The following is a 23,124-nucleotide window of genomic DNA, read 5'->3' as shown; positions in this document are numbered from 1 at the left end:
AACTTGGTTTTAAAGTCTCTCCTTAAAAATTAACCAGGTGCTAAATAGAACCAAAATCATTTTTTAGTCTCTCTCTGTTTTGTTTGACCTGATAATGAACTGATGTTCTTGCCCTGGCCTGTGAACTATTAATTATTCTTTAATAATACTGTCATTAATGGGGAAAGTCTATGTTTGGGTCATAGTTGAAATTAATCTGAATAAGTCATTCTGGTTTTAGGGCTAATTCTTCCCCTTTCAAATAGACTGGCTCTGTTTTGGGTATTCATTTATTCCACAGCCATTTTTGAGTATACTGCATTAGCTTTGGGTACTGTTGATCTCTAAGTTCTGGGTTCTGTGTAAGATACTCTTTGATAAAAAGTATTTAACTCAAAAAAGACAAGGTAACTGAACTGATGACCAAGCCCTGTATCATATTTTATACCATTTTTGTTTGACTCCCAAGGGCCAGAACAGATATGTGTACATGATAGAGAATTACAGCACACATTGGGAGGGAGAACATAAAGGGGTTGTAAGTCCTGAACTTCAAAGTGACATAAATTGATTCAGACTTAGAGATTTTGGGTTATTTTTTCATTTTGTTGTTTTTTGTTCGTTTGGTTTTTTAGATGATTTTTCCCTTGTCCCATTTTGTATGCAAAAGTATTTAAACAGTGATTTTATTCAACATGAAACCTCTTACGCTTTCTTTCCTTTTTTTGTTTTTTAGCAGTATTGTCGTATTTGGCTTCTTAGGGAGTGAGCTTGGTAGGCATGAGGAAGGAGGAGGCTAGATATGCTCATTTGATTGGAATTTAGAAGCCTTAGGATATACTTTCTTTTTTTTTCTTTTAAAGATTTTATTTTTAGAGAGAGGGGAAAAGATAGGAAGATAAGCATTGATTGGTTGCCTCTTGCACACCCCCAACCAGGGAGCTGGCCTGCAGTACAGGCATGTGCCTTGGCTGGGGAATGAACCAGCAACCTTTCTGTTTGCGGGACAATGCCTAACCCACTGAGTCACACCAGGCAGGGCTTGTGCCCATACTTTCATTTCTTCCACATCTAACCATAAGTCCTTAGGATATAATGTCACCAGGTTCTCTGTTATCTGTAAGAGTGCTTATTTGATTCAGTGGAGGGAGAAAGAGATGGACAGAAATAACGATGGGTGAAAGAAGCATCAGTTGGTTGCCTCTTGCATGCCCCTAGTCGGGGGCCTGGCCTGTAATCCCACATATGAGCCCTCAGTGGGAATCAAATCGGGGACCTTTTGGTTTGCAAGACAATGTCCAACCTACTGAGCCACACAAGTTATGACTCAGGCCCATACTTTGTGATGTCAGTGATAAGACAAAGTCAGAGGGCTTCTTTCTTTTTTGGTTTTTTGAATTGATTTTAGAAAGAGAGGAAGGGAGAGAGTCAGACAGACATCAGTTTGTTGTTGCACTTATGCATTCATTGGTTGATTTATGTGCTCTGACCAGGGATCAAACCTGCAACCTTGGCGTATTGGGATGTTCCTCTAACCAACTGAACTACCCAGCCAGCGTGCCAGAGGGCTGATTTCAAACAAAGCCATTCTCCTTTTAAATGCTTTGTGTTACTAGAAATTTTGCTGTGAGTTTGTTGGGAGCAAAAAGTGTTCTAGGCTCTATATTCCATTGCTGTTGTCTGGGTCATAGGCCAGTTAGAAAATCAGTATAAGATTAGAAGGCAAAAAGGAATGTATTCAGATCTACCTGACGTTTTGACATTAGATGAGGCATCTTTCCTATCTCAGCCTTCAGTTTTCTTTCTTTTCTTCAAGCCTCCTGTTTTTATCAATATAATGAGTAGTAGTATAGTAGTTGGCCTGCCTAATTCACAGGGTTATTCTATGGATCAGAAACAGGCAGTTGAGCTAACAAGCAGTTCAGATATACATACATACAGAAATATTCTGCTGTATAGAGCACATTTTTTGTAATAGAGTGATCAGACCAGAACAGTGAGAGAGGGCAAGGTGTGGGGAGAAAACCTCAAGGTGGAATTGAAGATTAAAAGCAGAGGGGTTGCTGGAGGAGGGAGATTGCCCGAGGCAGACAAGCGGCTTGTGACTCAGCAGAAGGGAGCTTGTACAGACCATGCATGATTCAAGACTTCTGCCCCCTTATGCAACATGGTTGCTGGATGAGGGGAAAAGGGAAATAGCTGACATTAGTCCTCATTGTTTGAAAAGGTGGACACTCCCACTGCCTTCTGGCACACATGGGATTTTGGGAGAGGACTTTTAAACTAAAAGCAGACAGAAGCCTCACTCTTGCTTTGCCCTGTGTAGGTGGGAGTGGCAAATGCCAGGATTGCTCAGGATTTTGGCTCACATGGTTGGAAGTCAGCTCCTGGAGGCAGGGTGCCACACTGGGATGCTTGCCGTGGCAGGCATCAGCCCTTGGGACACTGTGACCCAGTACAGGACGGTATACGGGTCCTGGACTGCTTTCATTCTCTCACCCTGAGAGCAGCACACAGAGGCATGAGCTGGGAAGTTCCTTGCAGATGGAGCTTCCCCTGCATGATTGTGTGGAGTAATCTGAGTGTGCACCCCAGACCCTGAGAGAGAGAGCTGCTATGAGGCGATAATGACTCTGGCCAGAGGGAGAGCGAGCTTGGAGCTATAGAGATGGAGACCCAGTTGACTAACAACCTTGGTCTCCAGATAAACAAGGGTAACTTCTGGATATGGATTTGGACTTCAGTCTTCCTGAGGGCGGCTGGTTCTCTGTGTTTTGCAGAGAGGTTGGTTTGGTTGGCTTGGAGCAGGAATGCTCCAGCCCCCTCAGTTTGGGCACCCTATATTAAAAACCTACTTCCCCACAAATCTTTGTGTTTTACGTATTCATGGGGACAAGCAGCCAGACCCCATGCTGCCTAGTTACATTTTATCATAATGAAATTTATAGTTACTGGAAAGAATTAGCATAGAGAATTAGGCCATTTTCGTTTCTCAGTACTTTAAACAATCTGAAAGTTTTCTGAGATGATACAAAATTATGGTGACTGAAAGGAGAGTAATCTAAAATGCAAATCCTCAATTCCTTCTAGAGCTTAGAATGATAACTGTTCATTTTTCCCTCTCCATCCCTCTTCTTTAAAAAAGCAAAGAAGCCCTGGCTGGTGTGGCTCAGTTGGTTCAGGTGTCGTTCTGTGGATCAGAAGGTCACAGGTTTGATTCCCAGTTAGAGTACCTGCCTAGGTTATGGGTTCAGTCCCTCATTGGGGTTTATATGAGAAGGCAGCCAATAGATGTTTCTCTCTCAGCAATGAAAAAAATGTCCTTGGGTGAGGATATTTTTTAAAAAGGTAAGAAGGAAACAATTCATTTTCTGTATTGTACCAGGGTTAGATAGATGTCATTGATTTCTGTGGTTCTTATTTAGCTCAAACTTAATATTTTTGAAGAATTTAGATCTACTCCTTCATTACTTTTCATTGAAAAAGAAAAGAATTACTCTTTTTTTGCTTCTCTGTCTTAACTCTATTTAGATTTTAAGATTCTTTAAGGCAAAAATGGATTACTTGGGACTCTTAGGGTTACTACCTTCAAACAGATTCATCATTAAGCCCTTCTTGTTGAAATACTAATCAATTAGCACTTTTTACCATCTCCTGGCTCTGCCTGAATATTAGTGTCTGAGGAAATCTGATTTTATATAGCACATCAGAGTTTTGAGACATTTAGAAATGATAAGAATTAAAACAGTCAGCTTCTGGTCAAATGGTAATGTAGGCAGACATGGCTCACCTTTTCACACAACCACATCAAAATTAAAACTACAATACAGAACAACCATCACTCATGAACGTGAGAGTGATGGTTGAATGGAAGCCTGGTGGCTACAGAATTGAAGAAACTACATCCATCCAGACTGCTAGGAGGGGTGCAGATGCAGAATCGGCCGGTCTCATATCCACGTGGATAAAAATTTGAGAGGAATATCTTGGCAGCAAGGAGTCCCAGACCCACACCAGGACCCCCAGCCCAGGATTCCAGTGCAGGGAAGATAAGTCCCCACAACTTCTGGCTGTGAAAACCAGTGGGGATTGAGTTAGTGGAAGAGGCTGCTGGAGCCCTAAGCAGTTTCTCTTGGGGAACCCACACATGGAATGACCTACTCAGTCTTGCTCCTCCTGAGCTGCAGCACTGGGGTGGCAGCTGGAAGGTCACCAGTGGTGTACAAGGAAGGACTGAAGTATCAGGAGGACTTGGCATTGGGACGAGCCAAGGCCATTATTCGTTTGCCTCCGCACAAAAAGCTCATAGGCTGGTCCCGTATCTGAGACACAATCAACCTGGCTAACACGGTGTGACTCACTTTGGAGATTGACAGAGACTCTACCCTACACAATTTAGGAGCCCATATAGTTTAGGAGCCCACCCAAGCTACTTTCCCATCAGAATAGCTGGTCTTAGGTCCTAAATCCTATCAAACAAGTAACAGCTGGCTTCAGGGAGCCCTAGTGGCAGCCAGATTAGAGTCACAGCTTATCTTCACCTGGGACTCTCCAAGCCCAGCACAAGTAGCAGCCATCTCAGACTGCTTTGTAGGGTAGCTCATGCAGGGTACCCTGGGAAAAACACAGGTGAGGGCTGACCTTGGCCTGCGCCACCCAGGAAACCCAAGGGCCAATGCATCCAGTGGACAGCTACAGACCACATGGGAGCATCACCACCCTGCCCCTTGTACAGCTGATCCTCCACAGAGGATGGAGGTTGGTGGTCAGTAGTCACAGCCAGGCCCTGCAGCTGACTGGCCTGGGGAAATTCCTCCCACTGATCTGCCAACAGCCACCAAGGTTCAACCACAAGAAGAGGGTGCACTCAGCCCACACAAAGGGTGCACCTCATTACTGAGCTTGGGTGATAGGGGAGGCTGTGACACTGGACCCTACAGGACACCTACTTCATTAGGCCACACTACCAAGATACGGAGTCAAAAGCAACGCTACCTAATATATAGAAACAAACACAAGGAGGCTGCCAAAATGAGGAGACAAAGAAACGTGGCCCAAATGAAAGAACAGATCAAAACTCCAGAAAAAGAACCTAACAAAATGGAGATAAGCAATCTATCAGATGCAGAGTTTAGAAACACTGTTTATAAGGATGCTCAAGGAACTTAGTGAGGACCTCAGCAGCATTAAAATGACCCAGTCAGAAACGAAGAATACACTAATTGTAATAAAGAACAATTTACAGGGAAGCAACAGTGGAGTGGATGAAACTAAGAATCCAATCAATGATTTGGAACATAAGGAAGCAAAAAACTACCAGGCAGAACAACAAGCAGAAAAAATAATCCAAAAAGTGAGGATAGTACAAAGAGCCTCTGGGACAACTGTAGGTGTTCCAACATTTCCATCATAGGGGTGCCAGAAGGAGAAGAGAAAGAGCAAGAAATTGGAAATCTACCTGAAAAAAATAGTGAAAGAAAACTTCCCTAATTTGGTGAAGGAAATAGACATGCAAGTCTTAACAAGCACAGAGAGTCCCAATTATGATGGATGCAGCGAGGCCCAGTCCAAGGCACATCATTATTAAAAGGCCAAAGTTAAAGATAAGAGACTTTTAAAAGCCAAGAGAAAAGAAGTTACTGGTAGGTTGCCAGATGAGAAGGGAGAGGTGGAGAATGGGTGAAGAGGTGAGGGGATGAAGAAGTACAAATAGGTAGTTACAGAATAGTCATGGGGCTGTAAAGTGCAGTGTAGGAAACAGAGTAGCTAAAGAACTTACACCTGGGACCCATGGTCATGAATAAAAGTGGGGGGATTGCCTGGTGCTGGGTAGGGGGTGGCAAAGGGAAAATCAGGACAACTGTAATAGCATAATCACAAAAACATATTGATTATTAAAAAACAGTTATAACAGTCTTTGAATAGCATTATCATTAGTTTATTATCTTATTAGATCAACATTTACTAGCTTTTAAAGCCCATGCCCTACTCTGAAAATGTTTAAAAGAACCTACCTTTCAATACTGTTTATTGAAGTTTCAAAAAATTTTATGCTGTGTGCCTTAAAAGTGCATTAAAACAACATGCATGAGTCTTGGAGTGATTATTTTGAGTGAAAGAAGCCAAAAAAGAATGAATTTTAAAAATCCGCTTCAAATTCCAGAAAATACAGCCTAATCTGTAGTGACAGAAAGCAGATTGGTTGTTGCCTGGGGGGTGAAGGTGAGTGGTGGGAGGGATTGATTACTCCGGGATCGCAGCACACTTTTTGGGTAGAAACAGGTGTGTTCACTGTCTTGATTTGGCGATGGGTTCGTGGGAGTACATGCGACAAAACTCATTTAACATTTCAGGTTGAATTTTTGCTGTTTGTTTTATGTTTCATACCACTATAAAATCATTTTAAAAAAACAGGAAACCTTTTACTTAGAGATTACTAATAAAAGAAATACTTAAGCCATCTGTCTGAGGAACGAAAGCATAGATTATTTTGCCTTTTCAAATCTCCATAGTCCTTTTTGGCATTCATGGCAGTGGTTTTATTGGTATTCTCATTTTCTATAAGGTCTAATAGACTGGGACTTGAACCTGGTGTGACTTTGCTTCTCTGTGTTCCCTGAAGTCCCACTGTGTGCTGGCTTACCAATCTAAAATTATTTTCAGTGAACACAGTCTCGTGTCATGATCACCTGTGTATTTTCTTTCCTTTGGACTGACCATCTTTTGGGGTGAACTGTAATACGAGTACTGGTGACTAAAAATGTTTAAGGACTTGATACGTTTTTGGTTTTATGTTATATAAAATAAGATTAATAGATTTTTTTGTATCCCTTTCATACAGCTTTCTGAAACAAAAGTATTTACTGCCTCATCTGTTCCACCAGAGAATCATGTCACACCTGGACAAAGGTAAATAAATACCTTTTGCTGTCTTTTGTTTGTTACAGTTGAAATATTTTGCCTCAGGAAAATTGTTCTGGTTCTTAGGTCTCTTGATTATTTTTACCTTTTCTTGAATCTCTCTGGGTTTTTTTTTTTCCTTACTTTCTTAGACTTTGTTTTATCCCAAACCTATAGTAAGCTGACAGAGCCTCCATCATTTCCTAATAGGTTGTATCTACTGATGAATTAGAATATTTGTGTTTTGCTACCGCCTGAGAGGGAGATTGTGTTAAACCTATGTAATAATAATTTTTTACTTTCGTAAATTTGTTTTTTGACAGATGAACCTAAGACAAACTTTGTTTTGGTTTCCTCATATAATACTATTAATTTAGATCTTCTCAGGCTGGTACAAACTTCTCATTTTTTATGGGTTCTACTAGTTTTAATCCAGTTGTCTCATAGATTACAGAAAAAGAAGGAACCTTGTGGGTAATAGAGATGTTGGTAGAATTTGTACAGAACTAAATCACATCCTAGTTTTTACAATAACTCTAAAAGCTTTTCATTGTACTTTGAAAGTGCAGTGACCCAGAAGGATGAAAACCCTGATATGTCTCACACCTGAGAATTGAAGACAATTTTGAATCTAACATGCTCGATCTCATGCTGAATGATATGATTATAAGATTTTGTTGCAGGGAAATAAAAATGATTAAACGTATATCTTGCAATATGTTGTTTTGTGAATTGCTAAGAATTTCTTGTTGAATGGATATAACTTCTTGATTGAATTAATTACTCAGTGAATTTGGTAGTATTCTTTTCATCTTTTAAAAAATATGAAGTGGACTCTTTTCATGATTATTTTTCAGAAGACATTGTTGTAGCATTTTTTATGCATATATCTCATCAGTCTTTTGAAATAGAACTTGCTCTGTTCTTGTTGTAATACAACTGTTTTGGGATGAGTCATATATAATATAATTAAGCAGAGTTTGTATTCCTGAAGTATCCCATAAGCCAGAACATTATCTTGGATCCAAAATACTAGTCTGGGGCTACAGCCTGGTCATGGGAAAGTCAGAGAAGTAGTGCATAGGTAGAGGAACTCAGGTCCAGGAATTTTGCTCTGTATTAGGAGTGTGTCTTGAATTATTTTACCTTTTAGAATCTGCATTACTTGCATTGTGAAAGTTACAGTCAGGAGACCGACTGGAAACTGGCCTTTGAAAGATTTTAATGGAGCAAATTATCATGTTAGGTAATTCTGTACACCTTGTAGGTCCTGTGGAGAAGAGTTAGTAGCTCACTCACATGTCAGGTAGTATATATATCTGGAGATCATTTCTTCCTCATGCTTTCAGGTTTTTAGGCCAAGGTTCTCAAATTGGAATATCTGTTTCTAGGGCATCACAAGAGTTGTATTTAACAGAGTGTTTGTTAGTGTATTGTGCACTCTGAAGATTTAAGGGAGAAATATATATGAGATTTATATGAACTTAAATATGTTATTGTATAGCGTGCAGAACTTACAGGGACATTTATGATAAATATGAAATTCCTTGAATGGTCTACTATCTGTCATCCTCATTCCCCCACAATATGGATTCATTCTGCTTTAGGAAAGTTTGAGACACTGGTTCCAAGTACTAAAAGAAGTAAAATATCCTAAAGGAAGCAAGCCAAACTTTAGAAACTTAAGTTTACTCAATTGATCTAGCTTTTCAAATTAGTTGTCACTGTTTCATTTCTGTGGAAATATCACAGTGCACCTTTTCATTTTTCTTCTCTGCAGTGCCCTGCCTCAATCTCTGTGGCTTCATATGCTTTGTGTGTGTGTGTGATTGATGCACTCCTTTTGGCTTCCCCTAAACTCCAGTTTCCAAAGGTTTTCCTTACTTAAGTAATTTTTGGCATGAATTTACTTTATATTGATTCACTTCTCAAATTCATTTGTTGGTAAGATTTATTTATGACTTGTTCCTCATTTGCTTTTTGTCTGCTTAGCATTGATCTGGTAGCCTTGCTCCAGAAGCCCGTTCCTTCCAATCAAGTCTCAGAAGTCAGCTCCTTTGAAACCTCCCAACAGCAGGGCTTTGGCCAAGCCCTTGTCTTCACAAATTCTCAGCACAACAATCAGATGGCGCCAGGGACTGGCAGTTCCACTGCTGTCAACTCCTATTCTCCTCAGAGCCTGGTAACTCACTCTCATTTCACCGTGGAATTTCAAGGAATGTGCCATGAGTAACTGTATGCTAGGATGACACGTGTCTTAATAACTATTTTCTAAATACAGAAAATTTCTACAGCACATCTCAGTCCAGAAAACAATGATGTGTTCATTTCCAAGCACATATCTGATGATTCCATGTGGAATTCAACTACTCTGAGTTTTCTGGACAAAGATAAAAATACTTCTTCTTAAAGTTGAAATCTTTTCAGTCATAATCATTCAGGCATTCTTACTAATGATTTTTTCATGGATTTTGTTTAAAGGCCAGTGTCTATACTTAAGATGTTAAAATTTTTACTTTCCAATTTACTTAAATGTAAATGTTTGTCCATATTGTCTTGCTAAAATCATTTAGAAACCATTCTTTCCAAGTCTGCCTAGGTGCTTACTTTTTTTTTTTGTATTTTTATTTACTTTGTTATTCCCTAAACTTAGTGCACTTTTCTTAAAGGCCATGCTATGTAGCGAGGACCCTTATAATTTGGATGTGCTTTCATTGAAACAGTGTCATCTGCTGCTGCATATATGACTCTCGACTCCCCGTGAGAGTGAAGCTCCCATTAGAAAGAAGTTAAGAAATTTTTAGTGACGGGTGTGAGGCTAGGCTGATGGAAGTAGAAGCTCTGCAAGCATAGAATGTAGAAGAACGTAGCTGCAGAATGGGGAAGGGAAGTGCCTTCCCTGTCCAACTGTAGACAGTGATGAGTTGGCAGAAGGAAGGTTAGAAGGACCATACACATAGATCCACAGCTTTTACTAATGATAATTATTTTGATTCATTTTTGCTGTGTTTTACCTGAAATCTATAGTGGAGAAACAGAATTTCTCATGAATATGATGCAGTCTTTTCCCTTTACCTGACTCAGAGCCATTTGCTGTACCCTAATAAAATGTAGAATGCAATATGCACACTTTTCATTGCTATATTCTATTCTACAGGCATGTTATGTCAAGTATATCTGGCTTGGAATATACTTGGCATTTTTTAAACAACATTTTACTTATTTATTTTTAGAGAGAAGGGAAGGAAGGGAGAAAGAGAGGGAGAGAAACATCAATGTGTGGTTGCCTCTCATGTGCCCCCCACTGGGGACCTGGCCTGCAACCCAGGCATGTGCCCTGACTAGGAATCAAACCGGAGACCCTTTGGTTCGAAGGCTGGTGCTCAAACCACCGAGCCTCACCAGCCAAGGCGGAATAGACTTGGCATTTTTAGTGTTATTGAAGATTGTCCATGAGAGGGTGTCAGTGCTTAAAGTGGGACGGAGAGTCCAAGCCCTAATGCCCTCTCTGCTTTGAAAGGCCTAATAGCACCTAGCACTCAGTTTTGATTGAGGCACCGTGCCCTTTGCTCCTCTGCCTTTCCATCTGCTCCTGGTGTACTGAAGTCCTGTCCTTGCTGACCTGCTGGAATCTTAGCCAGGCTTAGCCGAGGGCAGATAGGACCTGAGGTTTTTTTGTTTGTTTACAGTGACCTTCAGGTGTGTTGTTTCATAAGCAACACCTTGAGAAACTGGTAAGAATTTTTTGTGTGCTTTTTAGAGCAGTAGTTCTCAACCCTACCATGCTTGTACAATCAATGGGGAACTTCAGTAAATAACAACAGTAATAATGGTAACAGTGAAATAATGCCAGACAGTTTTTGGGCTTGGAAATTGGGCACTGTGTGTGGTGTGTTTATGTGAGTGCATGCACACACGTGTACCAATACACACATTTTTAAAGTCGATTGAAATGTATAGGTGGGATTAAGAGATCCTTTGCTGGCGCTTCATTGAGGCGGGGATTTCATTGTGTTGTACGGCACACAGAAAGTGCGTTTTATAAAACTAGCTGATACAGGATAGAGATTAGGTAGGGAAAGATGAAGAGTAAAGGCATCATTCGAGAAGCTTTCATTGTACAAGTGGGCTTGAGCTTGGTTTTAGCAGATTTGTGGCAATGAAAGAGAAGTGTAATGGGTAGCATGAGCCAAGAATTTGGAATATGATAAGTAATGTGAGCACAACTGTTCTAATAGGAGCAGATTCCATGATCAATGTGTAATAACTGCTCACAACCTAAAGTTTCCCTACATTGGAGGATTTGGATTTCCTTTGGACAACAACTAGGACTCCCTGTGCCCTTGGATATTGATAACAAATAGTTATTTCAGCTTCCTAGATCTGGCCTCTCGAGGGAGTGCAAATCATTTCTGTTTTTGACCTTCTGTTTTAGGTGGTTTTGAAAGTTATTTTTGACAAAGTACTTGTCTCTTCAGAAACTGAATGATTTTGATAGTGTAAAAAAGCAGTGCATCTACCATTATGTTCACTAGTCATAGGCTTTAGTTTTCCTGAGGTCTTCACATCTGACGTGACAGGACAGGCAGGGGAAACATCACGTTGTCTCTTGTGTGCTTGCTTGTGGAATGTATTTTGTATTAGGCATCTGAACAACTTGAAATAAACACAGCAGTGTTCAGGGTATTTGCTCAGTATATAAATACCTCCTGTGTCAGATCTTGGAATACTGACTTTTTAAGTAAGTGCTGTGACCTGCATTTAATCTTGCAGACCTCATGGCTGATCTTTTTGTGACCAAACCTAGTCTAATCATTAAAGATGATTACTGTTCCATGCATTAAAAAAAAGAACACACTATTTTTGTTTTATAAGCTTGTGTTTGCTGTTTAATTCATGACATTCCTCCTTAGTTTAAAAAGTAGTATTTTGTGCAGCAGAAAGAAAGAAGGAGCTCATACCCTTTGCAACAGCATGGATGGAGCTGGAAAGCATTATGCTAAGTGAAACAAGCCAGGCAGTGAAAGACAAATACCACATGATATCACCTTTAACAGGAATCTAAACAACAGAACAAAACAAAACAAAAAACTAGCAAAATATAACCAAAGACACTGAAATAGGGGATAGTCTGACAGTGGCCAGAGGGGAGAGAAGAGGGAATTTCAGGGGGGAATGGGTAGGGATTACAGGAACAAATTTGGAGGACACATGGACAAAAACCAGGGGTGGGGGGTAATGGGGGGAAGGGGGGAGGGTTGGGTGGAGGGGCTGGAACGGGAGTAGGGGGGAGAAAACTGTACTTGAACAATGATTGAAATAAAAAAAAAAGTCAAAAAAAAAGTAGTATTTTGTTTGTGAATCTGTGACATCACTTTTTAAAAATACCTAATTCTTAAAATCTAGGGAATATGTTTCCTTTTCCATTAACTTCATATCAAAATCAGGAAGTCTTGCTGGATTTCTTTAGTCAGATCTTATTGCATAGTAATATTTTCATCTTGTATTTATTCATATAAGTCTTACTAATTCACATTTTCTGGATCATAGTGTTTAAAATTCTTGTGAAAATACTTGGCATGTTTTAAAGCTTGGGTTAGAAATTCTGTATTGTTTAGGATTTCTGTTTTCTTTCCCTTTAAAGTCATCCGTCCTGGGTTCAGGATTTGGAGAGCTTACATCTTCAAAACTGGCAAACGTCACCAGCTCCCAGATTTTGGACCAATTGAAACCTCCAAGTTTGGGCCAGTTTACCACCACCCAAAGTTCACAGCAGAACAGTACGAGCCCTCCCACAACCACTTCTTCTTGGGACCTCAAGCCCTCAGCTACCCAGTCCTCAGTCCTTAGCCATTTTGGTAAGTGTACAGTTTCTGTGGTTGTTCACAACCTAAACATCAGCAGAGGCTGTTGACTTGTGAACACTGATGTGGAATTTTTCCAGAGAGGTTTTTTTTTTTTAGTAGAATTTCACAAAGTTTCTGAATTAAATCAGTCAGATTTGTATTGTATAAATAAATATACCTGCATTTATTTGTTACTAGTAGTAGTAGGTCCTACCTTGGAGAGATGTGCAAAAGCATGTTAAAGACATGTAAGTATAAGGAAACACAGAATTTTCTGAGCTGTATTAGAAAAAGGTGGTGGCAGAAGGTGGACTATGGAAAACATTTTAAATCACACCGACGACATTGCTTTCTCATTCTAACATTTACATGTATCCACTATGCTTTGGTTCAGCCTTACCACCTGTGGTTTGTACATTAAAGGCAACACGTGTAAGTTGGAGGTTTTCTAAATTCTACTTACATAAGTTTTGTGACATTAAACTACCATTTCCTGCCTTGTCCAAGTGGCTCAGGTGGTTGGGGTGTCATCCTGTAACAAAAGGTTGTGAGTTTGATCCATGGTCAGGGCACATACCTAGGTTGTTGGTCCGATTTCTTGTCGGGGCACTTATGGGAGGCAACTGATCAATATTTCTCTTTCACATCAGTGTTCGTCTCTCTCTTGCCCTCTTCCCCCTTCTTCTCTCGCTAAAATCAATAAACATGTCCTCAGTGAGGATTTTTAAAAAATCTTTAAACTGCCATTTTCCACCAACACACATCACACTGTATTAAGGAATAGCAGGGGGTTACATTAAACATAGAGTTGGTTGTGTGGATTGGTTCATGTTCAGGGCATATCAAGTGACATGGAAGCACATTTCTCTGCTGAATGAAATGGCTTACTGTTGTGGAAGTACCTGAGACTGTTCCCAGGTTTGAAGTGATGCCTACCAAGGAAATTCACTAGAGACTCAGTGCCCAAGGTTTTTTCATGGGGTTGGTTATTTGGGCACTCTCTGCCTAGTACACACCAAAACTCCAGATTCCTAGAGGGTAAAGCAAGTGTTCAGTGTAAACCATGTTGTACAAGTATTCAAGGCATGGAGTCACCTTTAGTGGTTAGAGTTGGCACTCTTTCCCTAGCACATACAAAAATTCTGTGTTCTCAGACACTAGCCAAGGGCTAATCTTGCAAGCTAGCGTTACTTTTTTCTTTTTAAGTTTTTTTTTTCTTTTATTGATTCTAGAGAGAGGGGAAGGGAGGGAGAAACAGAGGGAGAGAATCATGCATGTGAGAGAGAAACGTCGATCGGCTGCCTTTTGCATGCCCCCATCTGGGTCCTGAACCCGTAACCCAGGCATGTGCCCTGACTGGGAACGGAACCTGCAACCTGCCCAACCACCTAAGTAAGCCACACCGGCCAGGGCATAAGGCAACATTTCTTGGCAGCTAAAGACCTCCTATGTTAATTTTTTCCACCATACTTACTGAGTGATAATGAAGTTTTATATTTAAGGATGCCATTTATATGTTCTTTTTAAAAGGCTGTCTTTTTTTGTAGGTGCCTATAATATTAAATCCCAAAATAAATTCATCTAGCATGGAAATACACTAAGTCATAGGTTGGTAAACCTTCAGCTCAATCTGCTACCTGTTTTTGTAAAGACAGTTTTATTGAACACAGCCACAGCCATTTACATATTGTCTATGACTACATTCAGTCTACAAAGGCAGATTTGAATAGTTGCTAACAGATAGCTTTTAAAGCCTAAAATAATTTACTCCCTGGCCTTTTGCAGAAAAAGATGGATAGAGGTAACATTTCAAATCAGTGGTGAAAAGGTGTTTATTGCTGTTGGCTATCTGGCTGAAAGGTGAAGTTGGATCCCTGACATCCACTCTACACCATAGTGCCACTGGGTCAAATATTTAAACATAAAGAGTGAATCTAGAACAGTAGTAGAGAAAAACAGAGTAAGATTTTGATAGAATCTGTGTGAGGTGGACTTTTCTAAATATGACAGGAAACACCACAGACAAAGGAGAGACAATTTTTTTAATCTTTTTTTTTTTAAGATGTTATTTACTTATTTTTAGAGAGGGAATGGGGGGAGAGAGAGAGAGAAACATCAATGTGGGGCTGCTGGGGGTCATGGCCTGCAACCCAGGCATGTGCCCTGACTGGGAATCGAACCTGCGATACTTTGGTACACAGCCCACGCTCAATCCACTGAGCTATGCCAGCCAGGGCAGGAGAGACAAATTTTGAAAAAAATATTTGAAAATCATATCACAGATAAAGTGATCATAACTTCCTTAATATAAAGAATAACTAAAATTCAAGGAGACCAAAAACAAGTTAAAAATGGTTGAAGAGGTATGGACATAGCAAGTTCGTAGGCCAAGAACACTTAACTATATCAATGATGCTTAACTTAGATCATTTTGTTTAGAATCTTTTATACTATTTTTCACCTGTCAAACTAAGAAGGACGAAAGTTTGGTATGTAAAAAAGCATGTGTTCTCTCTATGGATAGGACTTTTAAAGTGTTTGTTATAGTTTAAAATATAGCCATTTTTTGAACCTGTCCAGCAACTGATTTCTTGTAGGTATACTTGCACTTGAGCAAAATGTCTTAAATATAGTTATTGCAACATTGTTTTCCACAGCAAGATATTGCTATTAATAGACCTAAAAGTCCATTATATAGTTCTAGTTTTAGAATGTGATACCTATGTACACTGGATTACTGTGTGGCCATAAAAATGAAATATTGGTAGCTCTTTATTCCATTAATATGAAACATTCTCTGAAACATGAATGGTTTGTGAGGAAGCAAGATAGATAGATAGACAGGAAGTGGTGTGTCTTTGTCTATATATTTTGTGTATTGAAATACTGTCTCTGAAGATATTCAAGAAAGTGAATCCACTGCCTGCCTCTGTGGAGTGAATCTGGGAACAGGGTGGAAGGGTGATTGGTAATCATCATATACATTTTTTTACCGTTTGAATTTTATTATACTACATATGTTACTTAGTGGAAAAAATTAGTAAAATAATTTTCAGAAGTTTAGTAGTAAATCCATAAAGCAACAAAATACTATTCTCTGTTAGCTAAAGGCCAGATGCATATACCCATTCCATGGTAACCTTACCCACAAACTAGTCGAAATTAGGTTTAGAGACTTCTGGTCAAGATGGCAGCATAGGTGAACATTGCTCACCTCCTCACACAACCACATCAAAATTACAATGAAAATATAGAACCATCATCACTCAGAACTGTCAGATATCACATTCAGTGGAAGTCTGACAACTGTGGAATTAAAGGAACCACATCCATCCAGACTAGTAGGAGGGGTGGAGGCATGGAACAGGCTGGTCCCACATCTACCTGTGGTGAATAAAAGTCTGCGAGGGATATCTCAGGAGCAGGAAATCCTAGTCATACACCAGGACCCCAGTCCCAGGGTTTCTGTGCCAGGAAGATAAGTCCCCATAACTTCTGGCTGTAAAAACCATTGGGGATTGAGTCACTAGAAAAAACTGCTGAGTCCCAAGCAGTTCCCTGTAAAGAACCCCCCTACACGGAATTATTCAGGTTTTCTCTCAGCTCCAGCACCACGATAGCAGCTTGAATGGTACTGGTGGTATAAAGGGAGGAACTAAAGTGTCTGACATCAAAGTGGGAGCTAGAGAACAGCTTTCTTCTAGATAGAAAGGTGGGCAGAGGCCATTGTCCATTTTCTGAGCCTTCACCCCAAGGAGCCACAGAGGCAGCAGGCCAGTGTCATATCTGAGACTCCATCAGCCTAGTTAACACTGTTTGCCCTGCCCTTGAGATCCCCAAGACTCTGTCCCACCCACCTTATGGGCCCAACCAAACTGTTAACCATGACTTTTCCATATGAAGGCTGGTCTTGTCTCATGTCTCACAGCTTCCTGAATCCTATCAAGCAAGCAATTGCCAGACTAAGGAAGCACCTAGCCCCCATACCTCTTGCGAAGTAGTCCCAGTTCTGGCACTAGCAACAGCCAACCTAGATTCATACTTTGGCTTCATCTGGGAATCTTCAAGCCCAGCACAAGTAGTAGCCATCTCAGACTGCTTTATAGCTCATGCAGAGTGGCCCTGGGGAGAACACAGTTGGGGGCTGACCTTGGCCTGTACCACCCGGGAAATCCATGCATCCAGGGCCAGTGCATCCAGTGGACAGCTACAGACCACATGGGAGCATCACCACCCTGCCCCTTGTATAGCTGATCCTCCACAGAGGATGGAGGTTGGTGATCAGTAGTCACAGCCAGGCCTTGCAGCTGACTGGCCTGGTGAAATTCCTCCCACTGATCTGCCAACAGCCACCAAGGTTCAACCACAAGAAGAGGGTGCACTCAGCCCACACAAAGGGTGCACCTCATTACCCAGCTTGAGGATAGAGGAGGCTGTGACACTGGACCCTATAGGACATCTACTTCATTAGGCCACACTACCAAGATACGGAGTCAAAAGCAGCTCTACCTAACACATAGAAACAAACACAAGGAGGCTGCCAAAATGAGGAGACAAAGAAACGTGGCCCAAATGAAAGAACAGATCAAAACTCCAGAAAAGAAACTAAACAAAATGGAGATAAGCAATCTATCAGATGCAGAGTTCAGAAACACTGTTTATAAGGATGCTCAAGGAACTTAGTGAGGACCTCAGCAGCATTAAAATGACCTTGTCAGAAACAAAGGATACACTAATTGTAATAAAGAACAATTTACAGGGAAGCAACAGTGGAGTGGATGAAACTAAGAATCCAATCAATGATTTGGAACATAAGGAAGCAAAAAACTACCAGGCAGAACAACAAGCAGAAAAAATAATCCAAAAAAAATGAAGATAGTATAAAGAGCCTCTGGGACAACTGTAGGTGTTCCAACATTTCCATCATAGGGGTGCCAGAAGGAGAAGAGAAAGAGCAAGAAATTGGAAATCTATCTGAAAAAAATAGTGAAAGAATTTGGTGAAGGAAATAGACGTGCAAGTCTTAACAAACACAGAGAGTCCCAATTATGATGGATGCAGAGAGGCCCAGTCCAAGGCACATCATTATTAAAAGGCCAAAGGTTAAAGATAAAGAGAGAGTCTTAAAAGCAAGAACAGAAAAGTAGTTGCTTAGAGGGGAGTTCCCATAAAACTGTCAGCTGATTTCTCAGAAGAAACTTTACAGGCTAGAAGGGATTGTCAAGAAATATTCATGTCTTGAAAAGCAGGGACCTACAGCCAAGATTGGTCTACAAAGCATAGAGAGCATTTAGAATTAAAGGGAGAGAAAGAGCTTCCTAGACAAGAAAAAACTAAAGGAGTTCATCACCAAACCATTATTATATGAAACGTTAAAAGGACTTATTTAAGAAAAAGAAGATCAAAGCTATGAACAATAAAATGGCAATAAATACATACTTGTCAACTGATGCTAAAAAGCAAACTAAGCAAACAGGAAGAACTGAGACAGAATCATGGATACAGAGAGCATTTTGGTGGTTGCTTGATGGGAGGGGGATGTGGGAGAATGAAGGAAGAGGTGAAGGAATTAAGAAGTACAAATAGTTACAGAATAGCCATGGGGATGTAAAGTACAATATAAGAAATGGAGTAGCCAAAGAACCTGCATGCGGGATCCATGGACATGAACAATGGTATGGGGATTGCCTGAGGGAGTGAGGGGTGCTGGGTGGAAGGGGACAAAGGGGAAAAAATTAACAACTGTAATAGCATAGTCAATAAAATGTAATTAAAAATGGGGTCACAGTTGTAATACAAATACATAATCCAATAATAACAATAGAACAAATTGTCTTTTGTGTACTCATCTGTAAACCTACTTTTGACTATCCCTGCACATTCCTTACGCACGCTTGAGCGTGCACGCCTTTCCAGAGAACACTGATGGGATTCAGCTAGAAGATGGCTGGCAGAAACTAGTGATGACTGTAACTCTTTACTGCCAGTGATGGTGGAAGAGGGTGGTGTAAGCCCATGTGTCAAATAATTAATTGTTGCTTCTTCTCTTTTTCTTTTACCCCCTCTTTACATATTTCCTAGACTTTAAATCTCAGCCTGAACCATCCCCAGTTCTTAGCCAGTTGAGCCAGCGACAGCAGCACCAGACTCAGACAGTCACTGGTCCTCCTCCTGGGTTGGAGTCCTTCCCTCCCCAGGTGAAACTCCGAGAGTCAGCACCCAGAGACAGCACCTCCACTGTGAACAAACTCTTGCAGCTTCCCAGCCTGACTGTTGAAAACATCGCTGTGTCTGCCCACCAGTCTCAGCCTAAACACATCAAACTCACTAAGCGTCGGATACCTCCAGCTTCTAAGGTGGGTTTTCTATTGTGAAGTCACAGTCCCAAGGTGGATGTACCATATTTTGCTGTACATAATGTGCACTTTTTTGCCCAAATTTTTAGAGGGAAAAAGAGGATGAGTATTATACATGGGTATAATTATTGCATACCAAGGGTATAATAATCTTGTGTATAATGTGCACAAAACACAGGTGTGGATTATACACAGGAGCACATTATATACAGCAAAATGTGTTATTTTAACGTTTAGCTTAAGTGTTATGTTAGCAAGTCCGAGAAACTGGATATACATACTATTTTTCAAACATATTAGCTTACTGCTTTATGGGGAATTGGCTGTTTCTGAGTGACTGGGCTAATATTAGAGGGAATAGAAAGAGACTGACTGAAATGAGAGGGTCTGGCTCACAGAATGTGATGGTCCTGTGTGTGTGAGGCTGTGTCCCATGGGTGGAGGATGAGTGGGTCTTTGGCCAGATAATGCTTTAAGGAGTTCTTCTCCTCCAACTCATCCACAACCACAGCCCCTCTCCCCCTTACCACTCTAAGGAAGCAGTTGGTCATACAGACCATTCTGCTAAATATTGGGTTTTCTTTGCTGTTTTCCCTTCTAACTCTTTTTTTTTAAAATGCGATTCCTTTTCCTTCCTTTTTGCCTTTCTTTCCTTGTTCCTCAGACTTGCCAGGTGTGCCCTAGGAGCCCAGCACTCCCTTGGCTCTGGTGTAGGCCTTCAGGACTTGGCATCCATGACTTCTCTTCCTGACATGGTGGCTTTGCTTTACAGACCCCAGCGTCTGCGGTGGAAATGCCTGGCTCAGCAGATGTCACAGGATTGAATGTTCAGTTTGGCGCCTTGGAATTTGGATCAGAGTCTTCTCTCTCTGAATTTGGATCAGCTGCAAGCAGTGAAAACAGTAACCAGATTCCCATCAGCTTATATTCGAAGTCTTTAAGGTATATAACTCCCCACTTCTGTGGTTTTGACTGACGTAAGTCTTTTGTTTGCAAGGTGAATAGAACTTATGAAATCACCTGGTGGAGACAGACAGTACACCTTATAGTAGTGGGTTTGTGCAGCCCTCACCAGTACCTAACCTGGAAACTTTCCTTTCATCATCCTAAAAAGCAACCCTGTGCCCAACTCCCCCTCCCCTCATCCCCTGGCAACCAGTAATCTGTCTCTGGGTCTGCCTATTCTGGATGTTTCCTATACCTAGAATCATGGAATTTATGGTTGTTTGCCACTGACTTATTTTGCTTAGCATAGTGTCGTCAAGATTCATCTGTGTTGTAGCGTGTATGCACTTTGTTTACCAGTAATACTTTGTTGTGCACACATACCACATTCATTCATTCATCGTTGACTGACATGCAGATTCTCTCGTTTTGGTTAGGATTAATCATGTTGCTAAGAACATTCAGTTATAGGTTTTGAATTCTTTTGGTTCTTTGGGTATATAACTAGGAATTGCTGGGTTATATGGTAACTTACATTTAACCATTTGAGGAAGCATCAAGCATTTCCCCTAGTGGCTGCTGTGTTTTATATTTCAAGGCGTGATCTCTGAGGGGTGCAGTTTTTCACATCTTGCCAACACTTACTTTCCTTCAGTGGAATATTTTATAAATAGAGAAGCCCAGATTTTAGATTTTATTACATTAGTTAATCTTCCCACTTTCCAAAGCCCAAACCTGATATTTGCTTGGGTTCCCTTTCTAAAGTTGGTTTCAAGGCATCTGGATTCCTTAAATCTTAAAGCTCACCCCTTATGTTAATTAAATTAGGTTGGTCTTTTTTGGAGGGTGGAGTTGGACTGGGGATTGTTTTGAATCTTCATTGCATTGTTAATAACTTTAAAGAATGCAGTAGTATAAACTTGTGGTTGTATACACATTTATTTAATTTAGAGTATGACAAAGTGACAAAATAGTTCTATGTCATGAAGCCATGGAAATTGACACAAATTTATGTCTCATACCTTTTATTCTTTGCAGTGATTCTTTGAATACCTCTCTACCAATGACCAGTGCAGTACAGAACTCTACCTATACAACTTCAGTCATTACCTCCTCCAGTCTGACCAGCTCATCCCTGAGCTCCACTAGTCCAGTAACAACGTCTTCCTCCTATGACCCGAGTTCTGTGCATAACAGGGTTGCATACCAAAGCTCTGTGAGTTCATCGGAGTCAGCTCCAGGAACTGTCACAGTAAGTGGTCTTTCAGGTCTTTTCTTGTCCTGTTTGGAGCTCAGGGTGTAGTTTGGGAAATTAAGCTTTTCAATTGACTCTACAAGTTGTAACCATTTTTATAAGTTGTCTAACCATTTGAGTAGCATCCTTGTAGTTTGTTGAATTTGGTAACAGTAGGCATCTCATTTGAAATTTGCTGTTCAAGCACCTCACACACAGGAGTGTGGGTAAATGGACCCAGAAATGTGGTATAAGCAGTGGTTTGGATGAGGTAAGAGGGGTCTATAATCTTATCTGAAATATTTTAGTTCTTTGTAAAGCAAAGATATTCAAGCTTTATTGGTGAGAGCCACTTTAAAAAGTGGAAAATAATAGCCCTGGCTGGGACCTGACTGGTGTGGCTCAGTTGGTTGGGCATCATTTCATAAAGTGAAAGGTTGCTGGTTTAATTCCTGGTCAGGGAGGGCATGTGCCTGGGTTGCAGGTTTGGTCCCAGTCGAGGTGCGTATGGAAGGCAACCAGTTGATGTTCCTCTCCCTCTCTTTCTCCCTCCATCTCTCTCTAAAAAGTAAGTAAACAAAATCTTAAAAAAAAAAAAACAACCCTGGCCAAGTGGCTCAGTTGATTGGAGCGTTGTTCCATGCACCAAAAGACTACAAGTTTGATCCCCATCAGGGTATGTGTGGAAGGCACGCGATTGGTGGTGTGCACGCTCTCTCCCTGCTCTCCTCTCACCTTCCTCTCTCTCTAAAATCAATAAAGATGTCTTCCGGTGAGGATTAAAAAAACAGATGATAACATAAAAATATTAAAATAGATGAATTGGCCTAGCAGAAATTTAGGGTCTTTGCCCCCTCTTCCTCTCCCCCCTCCCTCCCCCCCTTCCTCCCCTCTATTTATTTTTAGAGAAGGGGGAAGAAAAGGGAGAGAGGGAAAGAAATATCAATGTGAGAGAGAAACATGGATCAGTTGCCTCTCGTACGTGCCCTGACTAGGGAACGAACCTGCAACCCAGGCCTGTGCCCTGACTGGCAGTCCAGCTGGAGACCTTTTGCTTTGTAGGATGATGCCCAACCGAGCCACGTGGGTTCACGCCCCATGTGGAGATATTTATACATCTCTACTTAAAATATATTTTTTAAACTAACTTTTATTTGTTTTTTATCTTTTATGTTACATATATTCCTCAAATATCCTGTGATTTCAGGCTGCCTACTTGAACTGAAAGGTTGACTAAGGGCTCCGGCTTGGGGTGGGCTGGGATGCGACTGACTGAGCGCTCCTGCGGGAAGCATGGGGAGGCCGCTTCTGTAGGTGAACTCCCCCGTCAGCCCCTTTGGGCCTTTTCCGTTGAGCTTGTTTTGATTCTCCAGGGACTGTTTCTAATCTCTTCCCTATAGGGCCTTTGCCTGTCTGTCAGTGTCACAACTGACAGACTTAGTGGGAAGAGAAGGGCGCCCTTGGAATATTCATTTTGTCCACGTCTATTTAAAAGCCACGTATTTTTGACCTGTCATCTTTAACATAAAGTTTATTCCTGTGCTTTCCAATCTGGTAACCGCTAGCCACATGTAGTAGTTTATTTAAATTAAACAAACAAAAGTTCAATTCCTTGGACACTCTGTTTAATCCTCACCTGAGGATATGTTTATTGGCTTTAGAGAAAAAGGAAGGGAAAGAGCGAGAAGGCAATGTGAGAGAGGAACATCGATTGGATACCTCCCATACATGCCCTGACTGGGGATCAAACCCACAACCTATTACTGTTGTCACAGGCACATTCTACAACCATCTGAGCCACTCGGCCAGGGCTAACCATATTTTAAATGCCCAGTATCCACATATATGGTTAGTGGCTAGAATA

At 40.9% G+C, this 23,124-nt stretch overlaps 1 protein-coding gene and 1 non-coding gene across 8 annotated transcripts in view; both read left to right on the top strand.

The window, feature by feature from the left end:
- Positions 1-23,124, top strand: part of UBAP2 (ubiquitin associated protein 2) — a 132,060-nt gene that overhangs the window by 91,116 nt on the left and 17,820 nt on the right. For all 7 annotated transcript variants that reach the window (XM_036021836.1, XM_036021837.1, XM_028508164.2 and 4 more), the window contains 6 exons: positions 6,821-6,888; positions 8,872-9,061; positions 12,524-12,737; positions 18,807-19,081; positions 19,854-20,023; positions 21,065-21,278. In XM_036021836.1, the coding sequence (XP_035877729.1) occupies positions 6,821-6,888; positions 8,872-9,061; positions 12,524-12,737; positions 18,807-19,081; positions 19,854-20,023; positions 21,065-21,278 (1,131 nt within the window). The remainder of the gene's footprint in view (positions 1-6,820; positions 6,889-8,871; positions 9,062-12,523; positions 12,738-18,806; positions 19,082-19,853; positions 20,024-21,064; positions 21,279-23,124) is intronic.
- On the top strand, positions 9,183-9,265 carry LOC114514676. Its single transcript, XR_003686099.1, has one exon. It is a non-coding gene; the product is annotated as a small nucleolar RNA SNORD121A (small nucleolar RNA).

The sequence above is a fragment of the Phyllostomus discolor genome, chromosome 3 (assembly GCF_004126475.2).
Source record: "Phyllostomus discolor isolate MPI-MPIP mPhyDis1 chromosome 3, mPhyDis1.pri.v3, whole genome shotgun sequence".
NCBI classification, from domain to species: domain Eukaryota; kingdom Metazoa; phylum Chordata; class Mammalia; order Chiroptera; family Phyllostomidae; genus Phyllostomus; species Phyllostomus discolor.
Note: the sequence above shows the minus strand (reverse complement) of the source record. Positions and strands in the feature narration are given on the sequence as shown.